Source organism: Enhydra lutris, unplaced genomic scaffold, assembly GCF_002288905.1.
Source record: "Enhydra lutris kenyoni isolate GAN:26980312 unplaced genomic scaffold, ASM228890v2 scaffoldscaffold1, whole genome shotgun sequence".
In the NCBI taxonomy this organism is placed as follows: Eukaryota; Metazoa; Chordata; class Mammalia; order Carnivora; family Mustelidae; genus Enhydra; species Enhydra lutris.
Window position 1 is genome coordinate 44,286,209 of NW_019154085.1, and position 25,513 is coordinate 44,311,721.

At 48.1% G+C, this 25,513-nt stretch overlaps 1 protein-coding gene across 5 annotated transcripts in view; it reads right to left on the reverse strand.

Moving 5' to 3' along the window:
* Positions 1 to 25,513, reverse strand: part of LOC111141881 (collagen type VI alpha 3 chain) — a 78,043-nt gene that overhangs the window by 19,348 nt on the left and 33,182 nt on the right. For all 5 annotated transcript variants that reach the window (XM_022494744.1, XM_022494734.1, XM_022494731.1 and 2 more), the window contains 28 exons: positions 24,556 to 25,161; positions 22,372 to 22,986; positions 20,877 to 21,476; positions 19,893 to 20,230; positions 18,633 to 18,711; positions 18,081 to 18,226; positions 16,574 to 16,666; positions 16,042 to 16,095; positions 15,202 to 15,273; positions 14,463 to 14,489; positions 14,310 to 14,354; positions 14,143 to 14,196; positions 13,521 to 13,583; positions 12,833 to 12,898; positions 12,392 to 12,445; positions 10,132 to 10,167; positions 9,480 to 9,542; positions 8,445 to 8,507; positions 7,089 to 7,151; positions 6,137 to 6,199; positions 4,611 to 4,661; positions 4,381 to 4,416; positions 3,871 to 3,933; positions 3,111 to 3,173; positions 1,893 to 1,925; positions 1,772 to 1,808; positions 1,657 to 1,668; positions 1,067 to 1,560 (listed from right to left, as the gene is read on the reverse strand). In XM_022494744.1, the coding sequence (XP_022350452.1) occupies positions 1,067 to 1,560; positions 1,657 to 1,668; positions 1,772 to 1,808; positions 1,893 to 1,925; positions 3,111 to 3,173; positions 3,871 to 3,933; positions 4,381 to 4,416; positions 4,611 to 4,661; positions 6,137 to 6,199; positions 7,089 to 7,151; positions 8,445 to 8,507; positions 9,480 to 9,542; positions 10,132 to 10,167; positions 12,392 to 12,445; positions 12,833 to 12,898; positions 13,521 to 13,583; positions 14,143 to 14,196; positions 14,310 to 14,354; positions 14,463 to 14,489; positions 15,202 to 15,273; positions 16,042 to 16,095; positions 16,574 to 16,666; positions 18,081 to 18,226; positions 18,633 to 18,711; positions 19,893 to 20,230; positions 20,877 to 21,476; positions 22,372 to 22,986; positions 24,556 to 25,161 (3,989 nt within the window). The remainder of the gene's footprint in view (positions 1 to 1,066; positions 1,561 to 1,656; positions 1,669 to 1,771; positions 1,809 to 1,892; positions 1,926 to 3,110; positions 3,174 to 3,870; positions 3,934 to 4,380; positions 4,417 to 4,610; positions 4,662 to 6,136; positions 6,200 to 7,088; positions 7,152 to 8,444; positions 8,508 to 9,479; positions 9,543 to 10,131; positions 10,168 to 12,391; positions 12,446 to 12,832; positions 12,899 to 13,520; positions 13,584 to 14,142; positions 14,197 to 14,309; positions 14,355 to 14,462; positions 14,490 to 15,201; positions 15,274 to 16,041; positions 16,096 to 16,573; positions 16,667 to 18,080; positions 18,227 to 18,632; positions 18,712 to 19,892; positions 20,231 to 20,876; positions 21,477 to 22,371; positions 22,987 to 24,555; positions 25,162 to 25,513) is intronic.

The following is a 25,513-nucleotide window of genomic DNA, read 5'->3' on the forward strand; positions in this document are numbered from 1 at the left end:
AAAGTCACTTCTAGAAGGCTCAGGAAGCCCTGCTCATCATCATGGTGCCTAGCACAACATCACTAAGTAGTTATTTAGTAAATAATTGAATTAAATTAATGAATGATTAATTGACTTTTCTAACTTGCTGAAACAGTGCGGTCAAGAGCCATGTGGTTCTGGGTCCCTCAGCCCCTACGAGGGAAAGTGTACATAAATGAGCACTCTTACAAGGGAAGACAGCTGGCAACCACAGCTGGCTTCCCAAGCTCAGTGCTCTGGGCTCAAGACAGCCTGTGGTTTGGCAGAAGAAGCCCCAAGAGATGGCACCAACATCCAGACTGTCTTTCACTGACATAGGCAGTGGTAGGACCATAGAAACCCCAGTTTGGGAGGAAAGATGCTAGAGACCATCCCGCCACACCCCACCTTTCACTGGCAAGAAATCTAAGACCCAGGCAGTTAAATGACGTAACCATGTTATTTGTGGTGACCTGAAGCTACAAAGTGTGCGGGGGGCCAGGGGGCGTTAACGGAACTAGGGCTCTTTCCAATCATGCCCACCCCCGACTTATCTTGAGCAATGTTGCCAGAATTGGCACTGAATAAATATTAATTGATTCATTCACCAATTACTATAGCAATTATTTCTATTGTTATAATAATTAAACAAGCTAATGACAAGGGAGCACTTTGTAGCTTCACAGTGAAGGCTAAGCCTTGGCCGCCATCCAGGTTGAGGAAAGGTTTGAAGAGGGGCATAGATAGGGGTGCTAGAGTCATTGATGTTGAAGGGAGATCAGACTAGAAAACTGTAGGCCTCAGGGTCAGCCCTGGGAGATGCTCCTCCAGCATGTGAGGAGGGACACATGGGAATAAATCACAGGCATCTGGATGTTGCCCTACAGCCAGCCCCATTGGCTGTCCTGGAAATCTCACTCAGGTAGTTGCCAATCACAACAACCTCATCCAGGAGCTTTGGAAAATTCCGCATGAACTACTCAAGGAGGCACAGATGGGTCTGAGAACCTTCTCGGGGCCCAAGAAGAACAGAGGAAAGTGCCAAGGACACCCACAGGGCACAGACCTGTAACGCATTGATGAGCTGCCGGTCCTCCTGGCTCGTGAGGAACAAGGGTGTGATCCCTGCATCTGAAAGCTTCAGCACAGCCTCCCTGAGCTGTGGGGATGCCTTTGTGGGCTTATTGCTGAAGAAAACAGCCACCTTCCTCATCAGGAATCCATTCCTCACGCGCTTAAATGTGTTCCTGGCCACGAAGGACATGGCTGTTTCCAGACTCTGTTGCTTGGATGTCAGAGCCACCTGGAGGTTCTTGATCTTGTCCAGGAGGACCGATTTCTTCTTGGAGTCAGCAAACCGGATCTCTGTGGTCACCTCGTTGTTGTAGGTGACCACAGCCACACGTGCCCCCCGCGGGCAGTTGCTCTCAGCAATGGTCAAGTCACCCACAATCTTCAGAAGCACATCCCTCATCCGGCTAAATATGTCTTGGGTGACACCCTCTGAGGTGTCTAAAGCAAAGGCCAGCTCCGTCGGGAAGACAGGACATTCCAGGGGCCCTGCAGGGAGTGGGGATTTTCAAAGACAAATCTGACTTACTGGAAAAGGGGCTCTTCTTTCTGCAGGAGGAAGTCAAATGGCTAAAATCAACTTACCATAGCAGCAAGCTATGAAAGAGAGAAAGAGAGCAATGAAACATGTTTACTGTGTCAGAATTTCAAATGTAAAATACAGAAGCGTGTCATGGACAACAGAGAATCATGTACTTACGGCATTTATCTTTGATGCTCTGGACAAGGGCACATTGCTGTAAAAGGAAAGGAAAGAAATGTGAGGGGGGTGGACAAAAGGCTTACAATGCAATGACTAGAGGTGTATGCATGCAACTTACATCCATGGAGTCCCCTCTGTTGCCTTTGGGACCCTGTGAAACAAGGAAGGAACGGATGAGAAGCCAGGCAGATGGGCGGGACCACCAGTGCAAAGGATCCACCCTCCAATCTCAGAAATACAACAGAGGAAGCAAAGGTAGACCTTAGCTGACCTTGAACCTTTCCAGGCTCTCCCTATAAATTTGATTTTACTGCTCAAGGAATAAAAGAGAGACAACTTTGAGGGCAAAAGTGTTTATCTTGCAAGATAAGTAGTTCTACATTTTGGAAACTTGGAAGCTGATGACAAATCAAAGGGATCACACACTTAGGCTTGAGTCTCAACACAGAAGGGACAGTGAGGAGTCACTTAGCTAACCCTCGGCTCCAGGCGGATTCCACCCCAGTCAAAGGAGCTCCGAGGATAGACCCACAGTGACGCTCAGCCTCTCGTCCCAATATGTGGCTGTCCTGATGTCAAGCAGTCCTCTTGTGAGCCAGTCAGGTGTCTTCCCACAAGAAACGTGACTAGCTTACTTTTTCCCATTAAATGGTTCACGTTTAAAAGGCGGTAATCACCTGACTTGGCCTTCACCCAAGTTCAACCTGTCTTAGTCCCTCAACATTTCTTGTAGGAGTGATTATCCATCATTCCTTGAACCTCATCAAATTTCATGTCGGGAGACAACACAGGGAGAGTTTCAAATAAGGAAACAAAGACATTCATAGTGAAGAGACATAGTGGAAAGGCTGCAGGTCACCCTCCAGTCCCCAGGTGGCCGGGCACTCGAGGTTTTTAAACCACAAATCTGAAGCTCTCCCGGGGATTTTATAAACCAAAGGAAGAAGTCTGCAAACCAACATCTGACATAAATTATACTAATTCTGCAAGATGTAACCCAAGAGGTATAAAACTTGTATTTTTTTTTTTTTTGGTCCTGTACACAAACCTCAAACAAACCTACACCAGGAAATTATGAAGGCAAATTACAATATACCCTAGAGCACAAGGTTCCACAAGAAACTTCTTTTTAAAGTTTCTTGTAACTCTAAAATTCAAAAGCTCTTTTCTCTATTGTGGTATCAAAAGAAAAGTGGTTTGTTTAAAAAAAAAATGCAGTAATGACAAAAATGCAGCAACCCGCTCTGTGAGGAGACGAGACAGTGGAAAGTTTATAAAGAGGTATGTGGAGAGCATCCCGTTCCAGTGGCTTGATCAGAATTGGGTGGATACTCACAGATGGTCCTGGATAGCCAGGGTCTCCCTTCTGCCCAACTGCCCCTGGAGGTCCTGAATTTCCCTAGAAAGGGCAGAACAAACACTGCTCAGCTGTGGCAGAAGATTCCCAACTCCTGCGGTTGGCAGAAGCGGTGAAGGTGATCTAACCCTACATTCCCTTTCACCACGAGAACTCTCTCACTGTAAGATGCCTCCCCCAGAACCAAGAATGAGGATGTACAAGAAACCAAAAAATGACAATTAATCAGGTCACTGTTCAGTGGAGACAACCAATCCAATGTTTTAAGACCCTACCTTCAATCTTAAACGGTGTAGTTTGACTCTTCATTGAGCAAATGAATAGGATAATATGATGGTTTTCACTAAAAATAACAGTTTCCCACATCTAGACTGCAGTTTGTTAAGTCAGGACACCGTGCAATCTTAAGAGGAGAGTAAACATCCATTGAAGAGAGTCATTCAGCACTAAAAGTAGCTTAAGGAAGAGGACTGTCATGATGGGGAGAGAGGGAGTGTGCAGTCTAGTGATCCCTGAGATGTGTTAGAGGAAGGGGTTCTTGGGACCTCCCCATAAGGACAGCATTGCTGAAGGAGGACAGTGCAGACAATCATGGAGGGTCCAGAGGACACTGGTCTAGGGCTTAGGACTCCTTTTCTTCTACCCTTTACTACCACTAGCCCCACTGCAAGTGAAGAGGGATAATCTTCACCTCACATGTTCTCATTCCCCACCTGCATCCAGGTGCAGACAGACTCACCCTTCGGCCTCTAATGCCTTTGGGTCCCACCGCTCCGCCTGTCCCCGGCTCACCAGGGGCACCCTGGGAAGAGAGCCAGAAAGAGATGCATTAATATCTGAAATGGAGAGTCTAGCTGAGGGCCTTGGGCATCTAGACCACACTTCCCAGGGAAGCCAAGTGGCTCACTCTGATTTACATTCTACTGGGTTCCTAGTACACCTGTGTCCTTCGCAGAGTCGGCCTTAGCTTATTGAACCGTAAGGACAATATCATACAGATCCCAGCATTTTAAGTTTGCAAAGTACGTTACTGCCATGTCATTTCATTTAACACTCACTGTCACCTCCATGTAACAGGGGAGGGAGTACATCAGAGAGATGGGGCCTTCCACGGGTCACTGGTTAATAAGCGGCTGACCCAGCACTGGCACCACGATATTCTGATTTTCAACCCATGATCGTACCAGACTCAGCTCCAAACAATGGCGATGTCCCATCACTAGGCAAGTATTTATTTTGCAAGTATTACCTTTGAACCTGGGTATCCAGGGAATCCTCTTTCTCCCTGTAAGAGATAAATAAATAACTCAATATTTGGTCCCAATTTAAAGGCATCTAAAATAAATTATTCTTGAGCAGGAAAAATATATCCCTGGAGTCATCAAGAGAAAAAATTCACGATATTACAATAAAATTTTGGGAAATAATTCTTAAAAAATACAAGCTGTCAGAAGTTCAAGAAATCTAGCAGATACGCACTTTTTTGCCTCTGCGTCCTTCATTGCCAACCCCGTCTCTGCCATCATCACCCTGGGGGTGGAAAGAGAGCATTACTGTGGGCCGCCACGCTGGGCAAGGCACAACCACCTCTGTCTAGAGCCCTGAGCACAGTGTCCTTGGTTTCCTGAAGTGTTCCCAGATCAGGGAAGTGTTCCTGCTCCCACTCCATCCTCCAGGTGCAACAAGATGGAGTCTGTACTACAGTAAGCTTAATGGACTCCTTTGGCAAAATGGTGCTGGTGTGGCACAACTGTAAAGAACAATGGACAGCCACTGGGAAAGACAGCACTTGGGTGAAGAATCAAAGACCCACTGAACTGAGACTCAGAAAGCCATCCTGACTCTCTGCATCTAGGAATCTTTGATTCTCCTTCACAGCAAAAACATGGGACTCAGTCTTTCATACCTTCCCAAGTCTCCTGTGCTCAAACCTGTCCCCTCCTCTGTAGCCCCCTCCTCCTTCCAGTCGTGCCACAAGACTGCCTTCCTTCCAAACACCCCCCTCCTATGCTCTCAGATCTGCCCTGTCAACACCCCCATGGAAGACTTTCAGAACTGGACTCCATCAACTATTTCAAAAGAATCAGAAGATTGCATGTAAACTATACATTCATATCCCTAAAACATATGTCGAGCATGGCTCCCTAGTTCATTTATAGCTTTAAGCAAACATCAACAGGTGAAGAGCCATTGCCCAAAAATGTATGGACACAGAATCAAGAAGAGATTTCCTTCAACGGTCTGAATAGATTTTAAAGTTTGATTCCCCACCCCACCCCCGCTCCTGAAACTAATAATAACAGAAATGGATCTTTTAAACTTCAGTTTCTTGTAAAGAAATTGCATACATGCAAAAAAAATTTTAAAGTTTGGGATTATAAATCAGATAAACTGGTCCATTTACAATGTTTAGGTATACCACCTCATTTTTGAAAAATTCTCCATGCTCTGTAGACATCTTTTCCCTGTAAAGGAAATGTATACTACAAAATTATTGTTACTGAGCAGATAGATTATCGTTATAGATTATTTTTAAATGATACTTCTAAATGAGTTATCAAAGTAATAACCTCTATTCCTAGATGTCTCATTCAAAGGAAATTGTTTCTATCTGGATCAAGACCAGATCAGATCCAACTCCATTTTAACCAAAGGACATTTATTTCTTTGCAGGAAAGCTCTACCCAGTCATGGTCACAAACCATTTGCAGAACCGAAAATGAAGGTGGTTCAAGCTCCATTGTGTCCCCACATTCTTAGGGAAAAAATTGTCTTCACCCACTCTTCCTGATGAAATGTAACTTACTTGGAAATTGATTTGCTGTTTATAAGAAGGTTTCACTGTGTTCAATCAGATCCCCAAGGATACAAGAAGCAATGATCAAGTTTCCTCTATTCAGAACCAACCCGATTTGCGAGGATGAAGCCTAGCCCAGAGCAAGGTCCCCACCTCCTCGCCTCCCACCTTTCAGCGAAGGGTGAACCACAGCACGTCATGACCTTACCGTCTCCCCTCGGGGGCCCCGGCTCCCGACGCCTCCCTTTGGTCCTGGCTCTCCAGGCTCACCCTACACACAAGAAATAAAGCTGAGACAGCTGTGGGTCCAAGGCCAACTTAAAATGTGATTCCAAGCCCTTGCGCTCTACACAATGACGCAAGCTGCTAACTTCTAGATTCTGATAAAAATTATTTTTTAAATTGCAGTGTTAGTGTGCAGATTCGCAGAAAAGAATCCAGGAGAGTCTGTGTTTGCTCCTTGCGTTAACCCAGCACAGGGACATGTTGGCGGGGAAATGAGAAGGAGAAACAGGGGGAAGAAGCCAGGAAAGTCAGTGGGCGCTGAATTCCGGGGGACACCCAGCAACACCAGCAAGAGACCCAGAGATGACTGTGCATTTCCATGAGCACATTTTCTTGACTGAGAAAATGCTGGCTTTTCAGACTGGTTCTGATAAACTGTTCTTTCTCTTCAGGCTTATGGAAAGTTTGTTCTCAGACAGCCTGCGTAGAACAAGCTGCCATTATCCAAAACAGTCGGGGATGTGGGGCTCCTGGATTAGCTAAATATGGCCAGTGCTCTCCGTGTGTGCACAGCCAGTGTTTAAAGAATGCGTGTTCAACGCAGCTCTGATGCAGTACTAAGCGCCTCCAGTCTGCCTATGGCGAGGAGCCACGTGCTGCCGCATGAAGAGATCAGAGAACCCCCAGCTGCTGGCAGGTCCTGGCCCCAAGACAGCCAGTCTGCTGAGTACAGCCTGCGTGTTTCCTTGAGCGGGGACAGGACAGGGATCCCCCCTGACCAAGCCGGCTGGCGATGGGGGAAGCTGGGTGCACGCGAGGCGGCAGGGGGGGGGGGTTGGGAGCACAAGGACAGATGAGACAGAGGCTGCAGGGGAGGGGGCTGTCTGGCTGGGGCTTGACCTCAGGAAATGAGCTCTACGTTTGTCAAGACAAACCTTCCTTCCCAGGGGACCGGTCCTGCCACGTTCTCCAGGAACACCCGCGGTCCCTCCGCTTCCCTAGAGCACAGGAAAAGGAGTCTGTCAATGAAATATTTATGAAATGTTCACCTCCCCCACCAAGCCAAAAGTCCTGAGCCCTGCACCCCATCCAGCCGCACTGAGTGCCAACCATGGTGCTAGAGACCTGAATGCAAGCTCGCATGGACAGGACTTGTGCAAATCTAAACCATCAGGGTGACCATGTGACACAAGTGTTCGCAAAAGGACCCATGCTGCTGTAACCACATACCCCAAGTCCCTGACTAAAGGGCCAGCACCCAGATTTCACCTGCCTTTGTTTCCCTTTGCACACCTCCATGCCAACACCTGTGTATACAGGTGTGGGGTCCTGTGGACGTGTATCCATTGAGGGAACAAATAGATAATGAGGAAACATAGTTCTAAAAATGGAGTGTGGCCTCCAGAGCCCAGAAATGAGCAAAACAGACACACCAACAACAGAGGGGAGCAACTACTTGTCACTGGTGACCCCTCGAAGAGCTTCACCATGCCCCCATTCCACCTTAAACTCGTGACTAATCAGAACTTAGATAATGGGACAGAAACCACAGAAGCTCAGAAAATAGATACATCTCAGATCGCAGATGGGGGAAGGATTGTCTCCGCAAACAATGGCTCGCACGAAGTTCCTGCTTCACTGTCCCAACCTTTGTTCACTCATGTTGCAACAGGTCAGGTCTCTGCCAGTTTTTGGTAGCTCTGACTTTCCATAACAAATGCCAGGGTACCCATCAGGCGGGAGGGATGCGGAGTGTGTGTGCTAGGAACCCGGTCCCCACTCAGCTCTGACACGTGCCACATATCGTCACCAACCACCGAGACAGAAGCTCATGCCTGTGGCCGTTCAAGTTTAAGGAACAGCTTCTGCGTTGAACCTGAGGCTGGGAGATGCCTTACACAAAATACCAAACCACAAGGCAATCTCTAGGGGCCACCTATGACACAATTTGGCATGGGCTGAGAATTTGGACAGATTTAGTTAGATCTTGTGTTCTATCCTCAGACTTGGGGGATGCAGGACGGCCTCCCTCTGCTTACCACCCAGCTGGTCCAGGTTTGGAAGCAGCAGTACTGGGATTTAGAAGACCCTGGAGCAACAAGGAAAAGGGTCTCTTCTTCCCTCGGGGAAACTGGCCAGTCACTGTGAAGACTGAGGGTGACCCAGGGTCTGGGTGGCCGGGGAGGAGGCGATGGGAAGTCTGTCTACAGTAATACAGTCCCCGGGACCTCAGCCTGTGCATCCCTGTGCTCTGCTTAGCTAAAGACAGGGCTGGGATCCAGCCAACTTACCCGAGGCCCAGAAATGCCCTGTTCACCGATCAGGCCTGGAGGACCTGTGGGACCAGGTGGACCCTGAAAAGTAAAAAGCCAACATAAGTGCTGCGAGGAGGGGGCGTTCCGTGAGGAAGCTCAGGACCCAGAGGCCAGAGCCTCGCTTCTGCTGGCCCAAAACCCTGCTAGTGACCACTCTTCAGTCTCGGCGAATAGCAACCCCAACCCAGGACACAAATGGGGAAGTGAGTTTAAAAAACAAATGCAGGGGGTGCCCAGGTGGCTCAGTCAGTTAAGCATTGGACTCTTGATTTCAGCTCAGGTCATGTTCTCATGGTTGTGAGATCAAGCCCCATGTTGGGCTCCACACTCACTGCAGAGTCTGCTTGAGCTTCTCTCCTTCTCCCTCTTCCCCCAATTCTCCCCGCCCTCCCCCCCTCCCTTTAAAATAAGTAAATTACTTCTTTTTAAAAATGCCAAGGAACAGGAGTTCAAACAAAAGCTTATATGCAGATGTGCATAGCTGCACTATTCACAATTTCCAAAAGGGGAAAGAGCCCAGGTGTCCACCAGCTGACACCTGCATAAACCAGTTGTGGTCTGTCCACACTGCAATATATGCCTCAGCCATGAAGAGGAAGGGAGCAGAGACACCTGCTACTACACGGATGGACATCAAAAATATGATGCCCAGGGAAGGAAGCCAGACAGGTCACAGAGAATGTGATTCCATTCCCACGAAATTTCCAGGAGAGAGAAATCCACAGAGACAGAAGGGAAATGAGAGGTTTCCAGCAGCTGGGGGAGGGGAAATGGGAGTGACTGCTTGACAGGGAGGGGACTCCTCTGGGGACAGTGAACATGTTTGCAAACTATATAAAGCTGATGCTTGTACAACACTGAATGGACTACCCACCACCAATTGTTCACTTTACAAAGATTAATTTGCATTCAATTTTGTAAAACTGACTGTCACCTCATTTAAATATAAAAACAAATACCAGAGCATCTGGGAAAGACTCACAGGCCCGCGGCCTTGCCGGGGGTACTGACCTGTGCACCTCGGGTCCCCTGCTCTCCCACCGAGCCTGGTTGGCCGGGGCCGCCCTTGTTGCCCTTGGAAACAAAAGAAGATGAAGGGGAGAGGTCAGAGTGGTTTATGCCAATGTCAGCTGTGTGCTCCACCGTCACATCTGGACAGGGGGACAGGCGAACAGCCCCATGCAGGGGGCAGGGGCCACTGGCACCGTGCCTCCAGGATGAGACACGACACCTTGCAGCCCGTGTCACTCCGCACTCTTATGATAGTTTCCCACTCTTTTCAACGTCTCCTCAGGACGGCTTTGTGAAATGGGGAGTCCTACCTTGCACAGGTGAACAGACAGACACAGTAAGGTGCTAAAACAGGCCAAGGCCCAGAAAAGCAGGCACGTTAAGGCTGAGGGGCTCCCGGACACAGTGTCCTCCATCTCTTGCCTCTATCTCTGCCCCTCGTCCCCACGGCCACTCAGTTTCACAGGCCGTTTAGAAGAGGCTCAAGTTAAGGAGTTGGCGGAGAAAGTGGGGGCAGCTATCTGAGCTCTGTGCCTTGGTGGCCAAGGGACAATGTTTTTGGCCCCCTGGCTGGATTGCCTCCCTGCCCTTTGAAAGCACACAGTGAGTCCTGACATGACAGCAGAAAAGAGGCGCCAAGTGAGAGACCTACCTTAGCTCCCGCGGGTCCCCTTCGGCCAAAGCCACCCTGTGGAGAAGTCAAAGAAACTGAAAGGGAGCCTGGGGATAGAGCCCGGGGCTCTCTGTGATGGGAGCCCCCGAGCACCAGATGCCAAAACTAGCCAGCCCAGGGAAATGCACAAGAGACGCCCTCCCTCCTGCCCTCATCTCCACTCTCCACTCTCCACCCTCGCGTCCATGCAACCCTGTTAACCACCCAAACGCAAGCTTTCACAGTTAACTTCAGACCTGCCACGCAAAATAACGACTCGCTCCGGCTGCACGATCCCAGCCAGCTTCAAACAAGCGTGTGAAATGGTAATGTCAACCTGTCCGCCTTATGATCATTTTCCTAACAGTGGGGAGAAGTAATGAAATACGCTCATTCTAATGTCAGAGAGTCCCAAACTCTCCAAATGCTCCTGGCCAATATAACACACACTCCATTAAGGAAAGCACATATGTGGAACCTAAAAGCCCAACTGTATTTAGTCTGGGCTCATGACTTGGCAACATCGTTCTCGATGTTCCAGGAGTGACCCTTAGTTCAAATACATGTGGGCCTGCCGTGCTAAGTAATCCTTCAATCCCGATTTTGTGATGCTTCCTCTCTCATGCAAAGGTTTAGGATGGGAATGCATGAAGGTCCTGGGCGTATCTCTGTGAGGTTAAGGGCTGGTATTCTGGATTCTGTAACACACCAGCTCGCATTCTCTGCTCCCAGTGGACCAGCCCAGAGATTTTCTGGGGTGACTGTTCTGCCATTAGTCACTGTGGAGGCAGCTCCTTTAATGGAAGACTTTGGCCTTCTTCCACGGGTGACACATGGACCAGTAGAAGAGGAGAGAAGCCAGACCACTCCTTGAAAGTAACAGTCTGGCTGGCCTCTCCCAAAAAGGGACATCCTGGAGCAAGGCCAGAGGCCACCAGTGCTTAATGACACACAGCTCATGCCAGAGGCAGCCTCCAGACGCCTGATGTGGTGGTGTGAGGGGCAAGGTGGCCCAGAGAGAGGGACCATTTCACCTCAGCATGAACCTGGCACAGTGAGGTCATAATAGAATAGAAGGAGGAGGCCAGCGGCCAGGCCTCACCCAGCCTCAACGGAAGAACGGAGGCTACAAGAGCCCTCGACCACATCAAATTCAAACCCAAGTTTCTACCTTGCACCTAGAAATCAAACAAATCGTATGCATGCCTCTATCTTAAGTCCTTTCATGAAAACAAGCCTTGGCTCTGCTCACCCATGGAGCTGAGAGCCTGTCATGACCATCGAGTGTGTCCTCAATTCCTGTGTCATTACTCGGCTCCTCAGAATTACCCAGCTCTAATCCTCAGAACTTTCAAGGTGGCCTTTTCAATTCTGTTTTATTCTGAATTTTAAAAGCATAATTGAAAAACTGATGCCCAAAGCCTATCATCTGATCACGGGTGAAAGTCATTCCTTCCAAAACCCTCAGCTCAGGTCACATCTCTGACGGTCCTCCCACCATCATCCCCCCAGGGCGTGGCTGGTGGAGGTTACGTTCTTGCTAAGCCTCCCGTGGCTGTCTGCACCAGCCAGTGAGCACCTGAAGACTTACTAACTTCCAGACCATCCTCCCCATGCAGGGACTCTCTCCCCCTTCCAGAACCCCAAGCTCTAGGTTCCCGGGAAGCCACCTGAAGATTGTATACCCAGCTTCTGCTTTATCAACTCTTCAACAAGACTCAAAGAGCCGGCACGCCACCAGCTGTCTTACAACAGACGTTTGTGAAATGTCTTGAAAAGACAGCTACAAGATACCATTCACGAGCAAACAGAACCGGGGTGTATCTCTTGAATTCCATCCTCACAAGCAAACAATCATTCAACCAGCCTGTATACAACCTGTCAGCCTTGCTTCCCCTCACTCCCTCACTCCCCTGTACTCAGGCTTCTGTTTGGATTTTAAAAATATTTAACAGGGTAAAACCTAGCCAAATATTTGAAAGCAGCAAAGATACTCCTTCTAAAAGCATCTGTTAGATGTGGTTTTTCTCATGGGAAGGAGGCAGAACCAGGAGGTGGGGGAAGAGACAGAGCACAGAGCAAATTGTAAGAATGAAAAATTTTATAAGCAGCAAGCTTTGGGTGACAACAGTTCCAGAAATCCCCTTAAAGTCCCTAAATGTAAAGTTGCTGAGTAGCTATGCCCCAGATCATCTCGGCAACTCTGGGGGCACTTGCTAAATCTCCCTACAGAGTCCCCCAAGGCCCAAGAGGCACTCACGTCCTTCCCGGTTTCTCCAGGACTTCCAGATACCCCGTCTCTCCCTGGGAGACCCTGAAGTGGGAAAAAAATTTGGCATAAGATTTTCATCTACGAAGGAGACTGTCCAGCTCTGGTGCATTGCACCAGACACCACAGGAAAAGGGGCACACAACTAGGGGGTGATGCCTGGTGGAACCCCTTAGACAGGGGTCATGACCATCTCCACAAGCCTCTGTCTTGACAAACACCTTCCATGAATATCTAAGGGGCACAAATTCTGCAGAAAGGAAACCCCTCTTGGTGGCAGTTGCTTCTGCTCCCTATTGGGGAGATGCCCGTCACCCACACACAGGTCTGCTCCCAACCTCGTATGCCCCACAGCCCTGGAGACCACTTTCATGGCCGCTATAGCTGGGGAAGCCCTCAGCAAAGGGGGTCTGGGAATGCAGAGCACCGTACCATGGGACCAATGTCTCCAGTTTCTCCTTTGGGTCCTCTCTGCTGACTGTCCCGTCCTGAGTCACCCTGTCAACAACACGGGTCAGGGACATGAGCCGCATAGGCAAGAAAAGAATGTTTGATTTCCGTTTAGGGAAAGAGAAGGAATAAAAGGGTTTGCAGTTTTTCTGGTTCTGTGGCTCTCTGAGACCCATGCCAGGCCAGCCTCCCATCCTTCGGGCCAGAACGAGGCAATAGTGACTCCGGGCCCCTGCCCTCCCCAGTGAGGAAGGACCACTGCCCACCATCCGAAGCCGAGAGTGGTTGGTGACCCTGTTGTCAGGCTGTCCTGGTGGGGTGGGTGGGCTCTGTGGGACGTGGTCAAGGGGTGGTGGCTCAGGGTCTGACATTTTTGCCACCCTTAATACCTTTCTAACCACCCAATCCTGCTGGATTAAAGTGCCTGAGACCAGCTGTCGAGAAACTTCTGAGGTCTTCCTTTGTATGTTAAGCCTTGCAAGCACTTACCTTTGTAGGTAGAAAGCAAACATATCTCCAAAATTGTAAGAAAAGGACAAACCACATATGTTATCAACATATCTGAAGACAATTTCAAAATTCTGGTTTAAAATTCTTCCTTTCAACCCCTTCCCCATGACCCTCTTCTCCAGACATGGGTCTCAACCTGTGGATGAGGAAGTTCCCTTACCGGGTCACCTCGAATTCCAATGTCCCCTCTCTCTCCTTTGTCCCCTTTAGGTCCTTTGTCACCCTAAATAAAAAGCACAAGTAGAGACAAAAATCAGAGTTTCTAATTTGTATCTCACCCTTAAACTCATGTTCTTTGGTTCATAAATCTTCAACAGAACAACATTTCCCATTTGCTCATTTGCATGAAGGTAAAATGACTTCTAGGTATTTCTGATCTGTTCAGGTAATCCAAATATTAATGGGACCTATTCTGTACTAGACACTAGAGAGTTTTTTAAACAGAACTCACTCGGTCCCTGCACTATGGAACATAATCTTCAAACAAACAAACAAAAAAATCTGATGTATCTGTAACAGCTGACAGAGGACAGAGGAGATACCAAGGATGCCCCCCTCGAGGACATCAGGAAAGGCTGCCTGGAGGAAGCAGTCTCTCTCCCTCTCTCTCTCTCTCGCCACACATATATATTTTACATATATATATATGTATATGTATATATTACATATATATAAATTTTACATATATATATGTAAAATTTAATGTAATTTAATGTAAAATTTTTTAAAAAGTAAAATGTTTTAGTTTTTCTTTAATGGCAACACTATGGAAATATACTGACCCTTCTACCGGGATTCCCTTTCTCTCCAGAAGAACCAGGCAATCCTTTGTCTCCCTGTCAAAGATAATGAGAAAACGTCACTCCCAGCACAATTTCCAGGACCGAGGTATGAGTGGCCGGGATGTTTAGGACTGGACGCGGTGTGGACTGAGTGTGAAATCGCTTACATCTTCACCGTCGAGACCATCTAGCCCGATTTCTCCTAATTCACCCTACGAGGGAGCAAGACACAGAGTGAGTATAGAAAGCCATCTGGCAAAGGAAAAATGACAAATACTAGGACAGCTTTAAATTTAAAAAACAAAAACAAGTGTAGGTACCTTCTCTCCTGGGAATCCACGAGAGCCCTGGAAGGTAGGGGAAAGGGGAAACATTAGGTCCTTCCTGGAGGCCAAAGAGAAGAGTCTAGAACAGGCTGGGGGCCCCACCCCACCTGAACACCCCGAACCCAAAATTCAGTGTTGCAGACTCATCTGTCTCCCCCACACCCCGACTCTCCATCACATGGGGGATCCTAAGGCTAATTTGCTGGGACCTTGGGTCCCTGGGCAGGAGGGGACTAGGCTCCAAGGCCCTTTTGTGACTTTGTGGCCCTGTGGCCCCTTCCCTCCAGCAGCTGCTTTCAAACTTCAGCCAACGGAGGAGAAAGAGCATCCAAGCATTTCACATAAGGAACCTTCCAGTGTGTGCCATTCACCCTGCCCCAACACTTCCCTGGCTTCTCTCGGGGTCTGGGGCTGGAGACACTGGCCACTGGCCCTCCCTCCACGCTGGCCCATGCATTCTCTGTCCTTGTGACTGCCTCTTGACGTGCCTGTGGGAAACTATTCCACCATCCTCAGACCCCCTTCCCACAGCAGCCAGGGCTGCTGAGCCCACCAGACTTTGGACCCACCCTCCAATGAGAGGCCACTGAAACCCCTGGGGGTCTTCCTCCCCAAGGAGGCATTTGGGGAAACTGTCTCACTTTCACACATGCTGCTGAGTGGCCTCTGCCTGTCGGGGCCCTGGGGCTGTGGTCTCTCCACACACACACACTCAAGGGTCAGCACACTGTACCTTTATTCCTCTCTGCCCGGGGCAGCCCTGGAAACCTTGTGTGCCGTTCACACCAGGAGGACCGCGCTCACCCTGCCAGGACAGACAAAGGCAGTTATAGGTTGGAGCTCCTTGTCACAAACCTCCACTGAGTTTGCTCTGCCAGGAAAGGCGTGTCCTAGAAGGTAGATTTCACTGGGCAGGGATGCTGCTCGACCCCAGTGAAGCCTCCAACACCCCTGTACCCCCAGCCTTGGGTGGTTCCTGCCCCTGGAGGGAGCAGGGCCTGGGAGCGTCTTAAGCTCAGAGGGTACCTCCCAGGAGGAACAAGGGTGGGCCGGGCTCTGGGTACTGGGTGCTGGAAGAATCCTTGGCCTGAGGACTCCTCTGTACCATCTTTTGTTCCAAGCATTCCGAAGGGTGCTGGGGTCAACCCTGCACCTAGCACTTCCAGCTGGAACCCTGTGATTTCACATGCTCCCCATGGGGCCCTTTATCCCCATCCCAGGGTCGGCCTTCCTTCTAGGGTCTCAAAGCCTCTCAGACCTCCTCAGTCCCAGGTACTGCTTCCTGAACCCCCAATGGGACCCTTCGGTGGTCCCCAGTCCCAGAGGCCGTCAAGTGTGTCCCTCTGAAACAGAACCAGGACACCCATAACTCATGCCCACATCGTGCATGTCCCGGTCATCACACTGTGCTCCACAGTGTAGAGATCTGAGGACAGCTGTTGAGGACGTCAGAAACTGTTTTGCCAGTAAGAAAGTCACTGGAAATAGAGATTCTGAAGCCCAGAACCCAACCCCACCGTGTGGGGAGCAAGGAGGGAATAAAAACTTCAAGAACAAATTATTTTGTACTTACGGGGCCGCCCTCGTCACCGGGATAACCTCGATAGCCATCTTCCCCGGGAATACCCTAGAACAGAGAAAATCAGTTCCTCAGTTAAAGCCCATAGTTCTCTTTGTTCCACCTTCAAATGTCTCCATGACCCCCTTCCTTCAATAGAGCAGTGGCTTTAGCATGGCTAAATTAGCATGGCTTTAGCCGTCCCCTTGAACTTGGGCTTCCGCTCATTATTCCAGCGTAATTAATCAGGATCTTTCAGGCTGATCTACCAAGAAATTCTGTTTGTTTCCTGTAACTTAGACACATTTGCTCAGAATCCTGCTCATCATCCACAGGGAGGCTGTCCGTGATGCCCACCAACCAGGGATGCCCACCAATTTTAACAGTATTTTGTAAAATGAAGAACAATGTATAAAAGAGCAGATGCCCTCACCCCGAGGAAAGAGAGAAGGCTGTGGGCATCCAGTGCCCCTCGGCCCTCCTGCTGCACCCTTGGGACTCCGCTGAGATCTAGCCCCAGGTGTACGGGAGGGCAAAGTTGCCTTACCTTTGGCCCGATGCTGCCAATGGGCCCGCGGTCTCCCCTTTGTCCGGAGCATTTGCAGGGAACTCCGCAGCAAGCTTTCTCAGCAATGTTGTCCTACCAAAAGGAAAAGAAAGTTTAAGTCTCAACAAAGCCTAGGAAAAAAAAACAAAGAGCATAAATATGCTGTGAAGGTCAAAATCTTCGTGTGTGGCTTTCTCAGTGAGAGATGAAGTTCTGCCCGCGTGGCGTTCCCTCCGAGACTGGCTTAGCATCAGGAGGGCAGTGGGAAGTCACAAATGGGAGCATGAAGAGCAACCAAGGTCAAAGAGATCTTATTCACGGTGTCACCTCAGGCTGGGCCTTATTTCTAGAAGTTTCCAATATGCAGCTTCCAATTTCAAACGTTAAACATAACTCACGTATTCTCAAATGCAAAGAGCAAGACGTAAGACACAAATTGCATATGGCACAGACAGAAGGATCTCCAGGATAGAGATCCATACACGCTTCCTCACAACCATGGTTAGAGCACAGATAATGCTGTCCACCCAGAGGAAGCCTTGGGAACAGCCCCCATGTGGGGGCAGACCCCAGTGATCTGCCTCTTAACCACTAGGACCACCACTCTGGGTCACCAGTGGGGCCACCCTCAGCAGACACCCTCGACGTTCCCTTCCGATCCTAGCCCCTGACCTTGCGGGAAAGCGCAGGCCCAAGAAACATTTCCGACTTTTCAATTTATGGTGGTCAAATGCTTTTCTTGCCCTGGGCTTCTTAGAGATTTCACGTTCTTCCATGTCCCAGATACACCAGCTAACACAACTCCTTCCACCCAATAACAAAATAAAATCCTAAAGCCAGCTCTGGGAAGAAGGGACAGTCAGTTTGTCCCATGACCCACTCTTGCCAGCAGCAAACAATCCCTAAATTGACCACTCAGCCCCACATCCCCCAAAGGTCTGCCCCACTCCCAACCCAGGAGCTAGCACTTCCAGCTGAGAGAGGCTGAACCTGCGCACTGGGAAGCCTCAGGGGGGCACCTTCATCTCCTCCAGAAGAAACTAGGAGAGAAAGCAACGGAGAGGCACCTCTGCCCAGAAATGGTCTTTCTCTTCCTGCATAGCCTTGTTTTCACGTGCAAGCTTTCTGATGCCGATGACACTCTTCCTTATTTGGGGACAGTCACTCTGATGTTTCACCTTCATGGCAAGCTTATGAAGAGCAAGACGCTCATGAGGGGGAGCAGAGGAAATGGCCAGGTGACACCAGCAGCAGCATGCCTAGAGACCCACCATCCCATGGGCTGTTCTCCCAGCTCTTGGATACCTCAGTTTCAGGACTTGCGCTGGAGGTGGCAACAAGGCAAGTCCCTCCCAAATGAATTAAATGAATTGAATTATTGAATTACCTACCCAAAGGGCCCCTCTGCCATTCATTGGGCAAAAGAAGAAAAAATACCTTCGTTTTCTGAAGATGACAAAGAATTTGGTATCTAGACCAGTTTGTGGGGAGAGGCATAGAAACTCACAAGCTGCTCTGCCAGTTCATAATCAAGGTCCAGCAAGTTGAGCCTCAGTGGCCGGCTGTACAGAAAGCCTCGCCCAAACTCCAGCTGCATCAGCTGCTCCAAGTTGGCTACACGTTCAAGGCCCACCAGGATCAGAGCGTGGACCCCTGCAATGAGAGACATTCAGGACAGCTCAGCCAGCATTCCGAGCCACAATCTCTCCGCCCTCCTGACTTTCTATTTTTAAAGAAAATTCAGTGTAAAATGTGGCCTTTACCTGAACTGTATGGCATCAAACTAGTTAGCTACTCTGAAGAATTCACATCCAGGAACTTCGGGCACCTCTCAGGCAATTGTTTCAGCTCTATAACTAAGCTGACCAGGAGAAATGCCGGAGGTGACGTCACAGAACATGTCCATACATTCTAGCCTTCTGTGCTATGGGGGGGATCTCTGACAGCTCCAGGCAGCTGACAGAGGTTCAGGCTGTGGGGAGGAGCCCCAGGGGTGCCGCAGGGGACTCCTGCGTCTCACCCCGGCCAACTTCTCATGGTTAGAAAGCTCGCAACCCACCTTCTTGTCGGAGTTCCTCAGATGCCTTTTGTAAATCAGCCAGACTTCCATCCACTCCATCCGTAAAATGAATGACCACCTACAAATAAAGAACAGGTCAAACCCCAGCCACAATTAGAAGGAAAGAGTACAGACTCTCAGAGGGGAGATTGGACCGTTCAAAGCCTCCACCTTACAGTTGAGGACACTGGGGCCAATGTTTAGAAGCCATCATCTCCCGTGCATAGCTCTTTAATACTCTGCACTAAATGAGGGATAAAATAAATAAGGCGATTGTGGTGTTTGATTAACTAAAAACACACACACACACACACACACACACACACACACAATAAAAGTAAAGAGTTTATCTCATTTTCCTATTTATGTGATATAATTTCTAGAAATTGTGTGTGTGTGTGTGTGTGTGTGTGTATTTATGTTTGTTATGGGTTGATCTAGGCCCCTCCAAATATCATATGTTGAAGACTTAACCTTCGGTACTCCAGAATATGACTGTATTTGGTGATTAGGCTGTTAAAGGGTCATTAAATTCAGTGAGGTCATTGGGGTGGGCTTTCATCCATGGGCTTGTCTCCTAAGAAGAGGAGACTGGGACACAGACACACAGAGGGAAGGCCATATGGAGACAGAAGGAGAAGGTGGCCTTCTGGAGACCAAGGAGAGAAGCCTCTGAGGACCAACCCAGCAGACACTCTGATCTCAGACTTGCAGCATCTCTGGGACTGTGAGAATAAATTTCCGTTGTTTTAGCAATCCAGTGTGTGGTAATCTGCTATGGCATCTGAGCAGACTAGTAGAGAGTGTGTGTGTGTGTGTGTGTGTGTGTGTGTGTGTGTGTGTGTATGCATGTGTGTGTTTTCACACTATATCTGTATAGATATATATATGCATGTATCTACGCATCCCATGGAGAGAAAGAGAAACAGAGGATGATGTCCTTGATGGGTAGGACTATAATTAAACATGAATTATTCATAACTTCAACTCAGTCCAACTTAAATACTGGTTTCCAGGAATTATTTTTTAGAGCACAAGTAAAACTACTGAAATGAGGAAGATACAACATTTCAGACTTTATGATCAGTTGGCGATAAAACGTGTTTATGTTCAGTGCTGTCAACCACATCAAACATGAAGAATGTTTATAGATGAAGAACACTTTGGGGAAAGGGGCATCTGGACATTGAGGTGCTCCCCCTGACCACTAGAAGTCCAGAAACTGTGCAGGAAGCTGAAAGAAGGGGAGCCCGTGCTCACCTTTACATTGTCTGGTGAGGACTGTCTGAACTTGTTCTGATAGACCTTCAACGTGTCCGCAGTGAGGACATAGGGGTGCTGGCCACGCATGTTCCGGAACTTCTCAAACAGCTCCGGCTGGTACTCAGCAAAGTCAAAGGCCTCCACGGGACCTGAGGGCGTGTTGGCCACCACTGACACGCGCACATTGGGCATCTGGCCGCCGCTGCAGCTGATTCTTTGCATCTGGCTGATTCTATTCAAGATGGCATCCACCTTGGACTCAAGGCCCTTCTGGGTCACAAATACATTCTGATCCCTTGATCCGTCAAACCCCAGAATCACATCCAGGTTACAGGCTGCAAAAGGGAAATATGCAAGGAGATCTAAGTCAGGTGGCCGAGATGAGTCGGACATACAGGTACAGCTCCAGGATCAGCACCAGGCGTCACGCTCAAGGGCAAAACCAGATCCTCTACGTATGAGCTTGGAGAAGCAATCCAGTCTGCCTCTCTCTTGGGGAACACTGGTGCTGACTCTTGGGAACTGAGAGTGTAGGCCATTTTAATGGGTTTGCTTTTCTGGATGTTAATCCATTTTGGCCTGCTCTCTAGTCAGTGTTTACATGCATCCCCAATTTGTGCTTTAAGTTAAATGCACTTGAGAACTCAAATACTCTGATCTCAAATAGCTGATCTAATAAAACCTATAAACAGAAACAAGGATCAATCAGTCTGAATTATTTGGGGGATCCAGGAACAGAGGGAAAAAGTAAATCTTGGAAGAACAACAAAATACAGATTTCCACCCTTACCTGAAAAGTAACATATCCTTCTCAATAACAAGGACAGGTGGTTGCCAGGACCCAACCCACCCAGATATAGGAAAAATGCCTGAAGCAGCCAAAGGCTCAAGGAAGCCATGGGTTAGCACCACGCACCTAAATAACAAGTCCTAAACATCCGCATGACAGGATAAAAATGTGCACGTAAAGTAGATCGTTACCTTTGGAAATATCAGTCACACCCGGACATAAGGTTTCATGCATTGCATCATGCAGAGTTTCCAGAACTTGCTCGCTCAATTCAGACAGCTCCTGGACGTTCCCCACTCGGAACCCGGTAGCACTGTTCGACGCTATTTTCCCAATCTCCTCTGAGTCGATGTTCTTCACCCCCACGGCAAACACTTTGACACCTTTCTGGGTGAGTGCCAGGCTGGCCTCCTGGGCATCCTCCACGGACTTTCCACCCGTGATCACAAAGGCGATCTGAGGGACCCTCTGATCCAAGCGGCTGCCCGCCTCGGGCACGAAGTGATTCACCCGCAGGTGCTCAATGCCCACCTTGGTGTTTGCGTGTCTCCCTCCTTTGTAGACCACTTTGTTGATGGCATCAATAATCTGCTCCTTGGTGGAAAAGTCCTTCAGGAAGAACTCATCAGTGGGGTCAGAGTTGTACTGGACCAGCCCAACTTGAATGGAGTCACCCCCCTCATACAAAGTGTCCACAATTTCAGACACAAAACGGAGCACTTCCTGGAAACTGTCCCTCCTGAAATTGATGGAGCCATCCAATAGGAACACAATGTCTGCTTTCTTTTTCTCTAAAAATGATTAAAATGGAAATGAGGAGAAATCCAGTTTCCATATCCACACCAAATACACAATGTGTAAAGTAATTGGAATAAGACATTCCCGTAACATATTCACAGTGAACACCTTTGCTTTATTGCTTGACTCTATAGTTCCTAAATTCACACCCACCATGATGCTAAAAACAAGAAGACAAATGATAAATCATCTGAACGAAAAGATAGGAGACAGAAGGACTCGGGGAAACTGAGAACTGATCCTGATTATCCCATGCAAAATGGTATCACGTCACAGATTCAGCGGTCCATAAACTCAGATGTTTTAGTAAATGCCACTAACCCCTTTCCTTCTGGCCAAAAATAAACAATGATGTCTGACAGGAGTCGAGGGAGATGAGCTAGAGGCAGATCCAAAAAAGGGCTGGGAGAAGCAGGTTGGAAAATGGGAAGCAGACCCCATTCACCTTTGGAGAATTGCTTACCCACATGCTAAGAGCTTCATGGAAGCCTGCCAAAACTCAATGGCATCTGGGGGTAATTTCCTAATTACAATCAAGCTATCAAGACTGGAGTAAAAGAGGGGCATGGATTAGCTAACCTCCAAGGTTTCATCCTATTCTGAGAGCCAATGAATCTATGGCTAATCCTCAATGCTCCTTCGCAGAACCTTTCCATGGCACTGGGAGTAACCTCAGAGAAGCCTCTCGGAGGAATCCTTAACCATGTTTCTCAGGCTCTGTTTCCTTCTACAGTTTCAACTGAATCATTTGTCCAATATTTAGTTTCTAGTTTTATGTGCAGCAACAACCCTAACAGATGAAAATTATTAAAATAAATGCTGATGATATTTTTCAATTAAAAGATAACTGATGATGTGCTCTGTAGTTACAGGTCCCACGGGTCATACCTGGCCGTGAGGGAGAAGGTACGTCCACTCCTGGAGGTGCAGGCGTGACCCCAGAGGGTCCAAAGGCGTGCATGACCCTGTCTTCTATGCTGGGGAGCTCTTTGAACTCTCGCACCGTGAAGATCAGCCTAGGGTCGTTGGTGATGGTCTGTAGCTCTGTTCTGTCGATATTTCGGTCTCCTACTCCTAAACTCACAATCCCTGAGGAACTAATCACCTGTGAAAATCTGGAAATATCATCCTGGGATTTTCCACCCAAAAAGAGAACCAGGTGTTGGGGCACCCCGTCTTCTATCCGGCTCCCAGCAGACTTAACAAAGAGGTTTCTTGCCACAAATTCCAGAGCTTTGCCAGTGTTCAGTGGGGACCCCCCTTTGAACCTCAGGCGACGTATGGCATCGAGCACAGTGGCCTGGGATTTATGGGTCTTCAGGAAGAATTCTGGGAAGACTTCATTGCTGAATTGTACAACCCCAATCCTCACTTTATTCGGGCCAATGTTGAGTCTGCGAACGATCTTGATAACAAAGTCCCGAATATGTGCAACGTCATCAGGCTTGATACTGTCAGAACTATCGATTAGGAAGACAATGTCCGCAGCATCACTCTCCGTAGCTGTGGGCAGAAAGAAAAGAAGAGGAAAACTCCGTACATGACTGGTTGTTTCTCTGGTTTTGTTTCCGCTTGCATTTCTGAACTTTGCCTTCCATTGTACATTATTAATTAACTTTATAATTATAAGCTGAGGTACATGTGCTTATCTCTTGAGCTTTTTAAAATTAACCACTAAAATTTGGGCCTTTTCCACCAAAACAGTTTCTGGTTTTTGAATTATTCAAGGTTCTCCAAAACTTTCTACATTTACTTTATTTTGATTTTGGCTTTGCAGTCTGGGTTACAACTTGTTTTTAAAAAGTGTAAACAGCATTTAGAAACAGGATTATCAGATTCTACAGAATTATGAGCTTTTACTACAGAAGGGATCAAGATCACCCAGAGCAACATCTTTGGTATACAAGGAGAGAGAGACAACTGAGATCAAAGGGCCTGTCTGTCCAAGGCCACCACTCACATAGGGACACCTGGAGAATGCCAACTCTCTCCCAGTGTGCCACAAGAGCTCCCCATGTGATTGACTCATGGGATTTCCTCCTGCCTAGCATTTACACAATTTTTTTGTCTTCATTGTTATTGTCCCTATTTTCTTTATATGAATCAATCCATTTTTTAAAGATTTTTTTTTTAATTTATTTGACAGATCACAAGTAGGCAGAGAGGCAGGCAGAGAGAGACAGGAGGAGGAGGCAGGCTCCCTGCTGAGCAGAGAGCCTGATGTGGGACTCGATCCTAGGACCCTGAGATCATGACCTGAGCCGAAGGCAGAGGCTTTAACCACTGAGCCACCCAGGCGCCCCTGAATCAATCCATTTTTAACTACAAAACTAATCAACAAGTCCTGGGAAAAATGAACCATGTTTTCCTCTTAGTTAGAATTCTAGGTCCTTCTTGGTTGTCATTTTATTGAGCTGCTCATACATTGCCACTCAACAAATTCAGCCTGTTTGCTTCATAAATCCCTCGGCTACTTATAATGGAAACACAGCACAGCAAAAGCTGAGCAAGTCATGGAATTGAGCCATTAATATTAAGAAAGAGAAAAGCTGGACCAGTACACACATCCAGGCCTTGGGTTCTCCTGTAGAATACAAAAGATTTCACAGGACATCAACACCAGAATCATACATGCATACACAGTGACAAAAAGAAGACAAAAATAACCAAACACCTGCCATCCTGGCTAATGGGAATGACTGCTGCTTCTTTACCAATTACAGCTTTAGCCACAGGATGTAGAAAGATACCTAATCACAGAATTACTTTCACTGTTTGACAATAGCTTATCCAGGCCAAATTGCCATTTCCTTCAGCCTTCCACAGAACTGCCTACCATGAACTCAAATCCTATCCTAAGTCCATTCTAATGCCCTCTTACTGAGATGCTCCGTGGTTCCCCACTATGTGCATCTTCCCTCCTTTCAACAAGCAATAGATGTAACTAGTTCAATGTCAGGTGTCCCTTTATTTTATTTTAACTTATCATGAGTTCCACGGACCTCTGAACTTGTTATATTTTTATATCGAAAAAAAAATACTCAGAGAACAACAACAAATAGCCCATCTTACCTGGAGAAGAATAGCGGGTGCTGGCCAGGATCCTCTGTATCTGTTCTGAAGTTAGGGTTGTGATGGGGGTCAGCAGTTTCTGCTCTAGGCTGGGCAGTTCCCGGAATGTGCTCACTGAGAACACGTATTCAGGGTTCAGGGAGATCTTCACCAGCTCTTCCTGGTCTGCATTCCTTGCCACGGTAAATGGTGCCACACCAGACCGCTTGAGCTCGGCTGCAGAATCGTCTACCTCGTCATCAGATTTCCCAGATGAAATGAGGACCAGGAACTGAGGGACACCCTCTTCAATCCGGCTTCCCAGGGGCCTCTTGAAGATATTCCTTGACACGTACTCCAGGGCACTCCCAATGTTGATTTGCCTCCCACCTTTGGGCCTCAACCGCCTCACTGCATTCTGTACTTCATCCTTACTGGAATGGGCGTTCAGCAGGAATTCCACCCTGGGGTCCTCGCTGAACTGGATGACTGCCACCCGAGTCGTGTCAAAGCCCACGTCCAGGTAGTCAACCAGCCTCTCAATGAGGGTGCGGATATACTGAAATTCAGGACCAGCACTTTGGGACCCATCAATGAGAAAGACCACATCCTTCTTGCTTCCAACACCTGCGAATCACATGTTATCAGGGGCTTCACCTTTGCAGGCACCAAATTCTTAGTGTTAATGAAACACCTCCCAGTTTGTCATGGAATCACCACCCAACAGGCAAGGTATCTTCATTCTGACTATTCTAGTTAAAATACAGATCAGGGTGAGCTCAGAGGGGATTTGTAAAGATTTAGATAACTCTTTTAAAAGGAGATTGAGGCACTGCTGGAGGGGGAAGAAGGCATCAAGAGACAGTCTTTAAGAAAGAAGAAAAAGTGAAGTGTTTTTATCCAGAAAGAAATCGTCCTTCTCATCCTTGGTGGAGAAGCAATGAGGCAGGAGAGAGAATGGTGGATGGTGCCCTTGAGT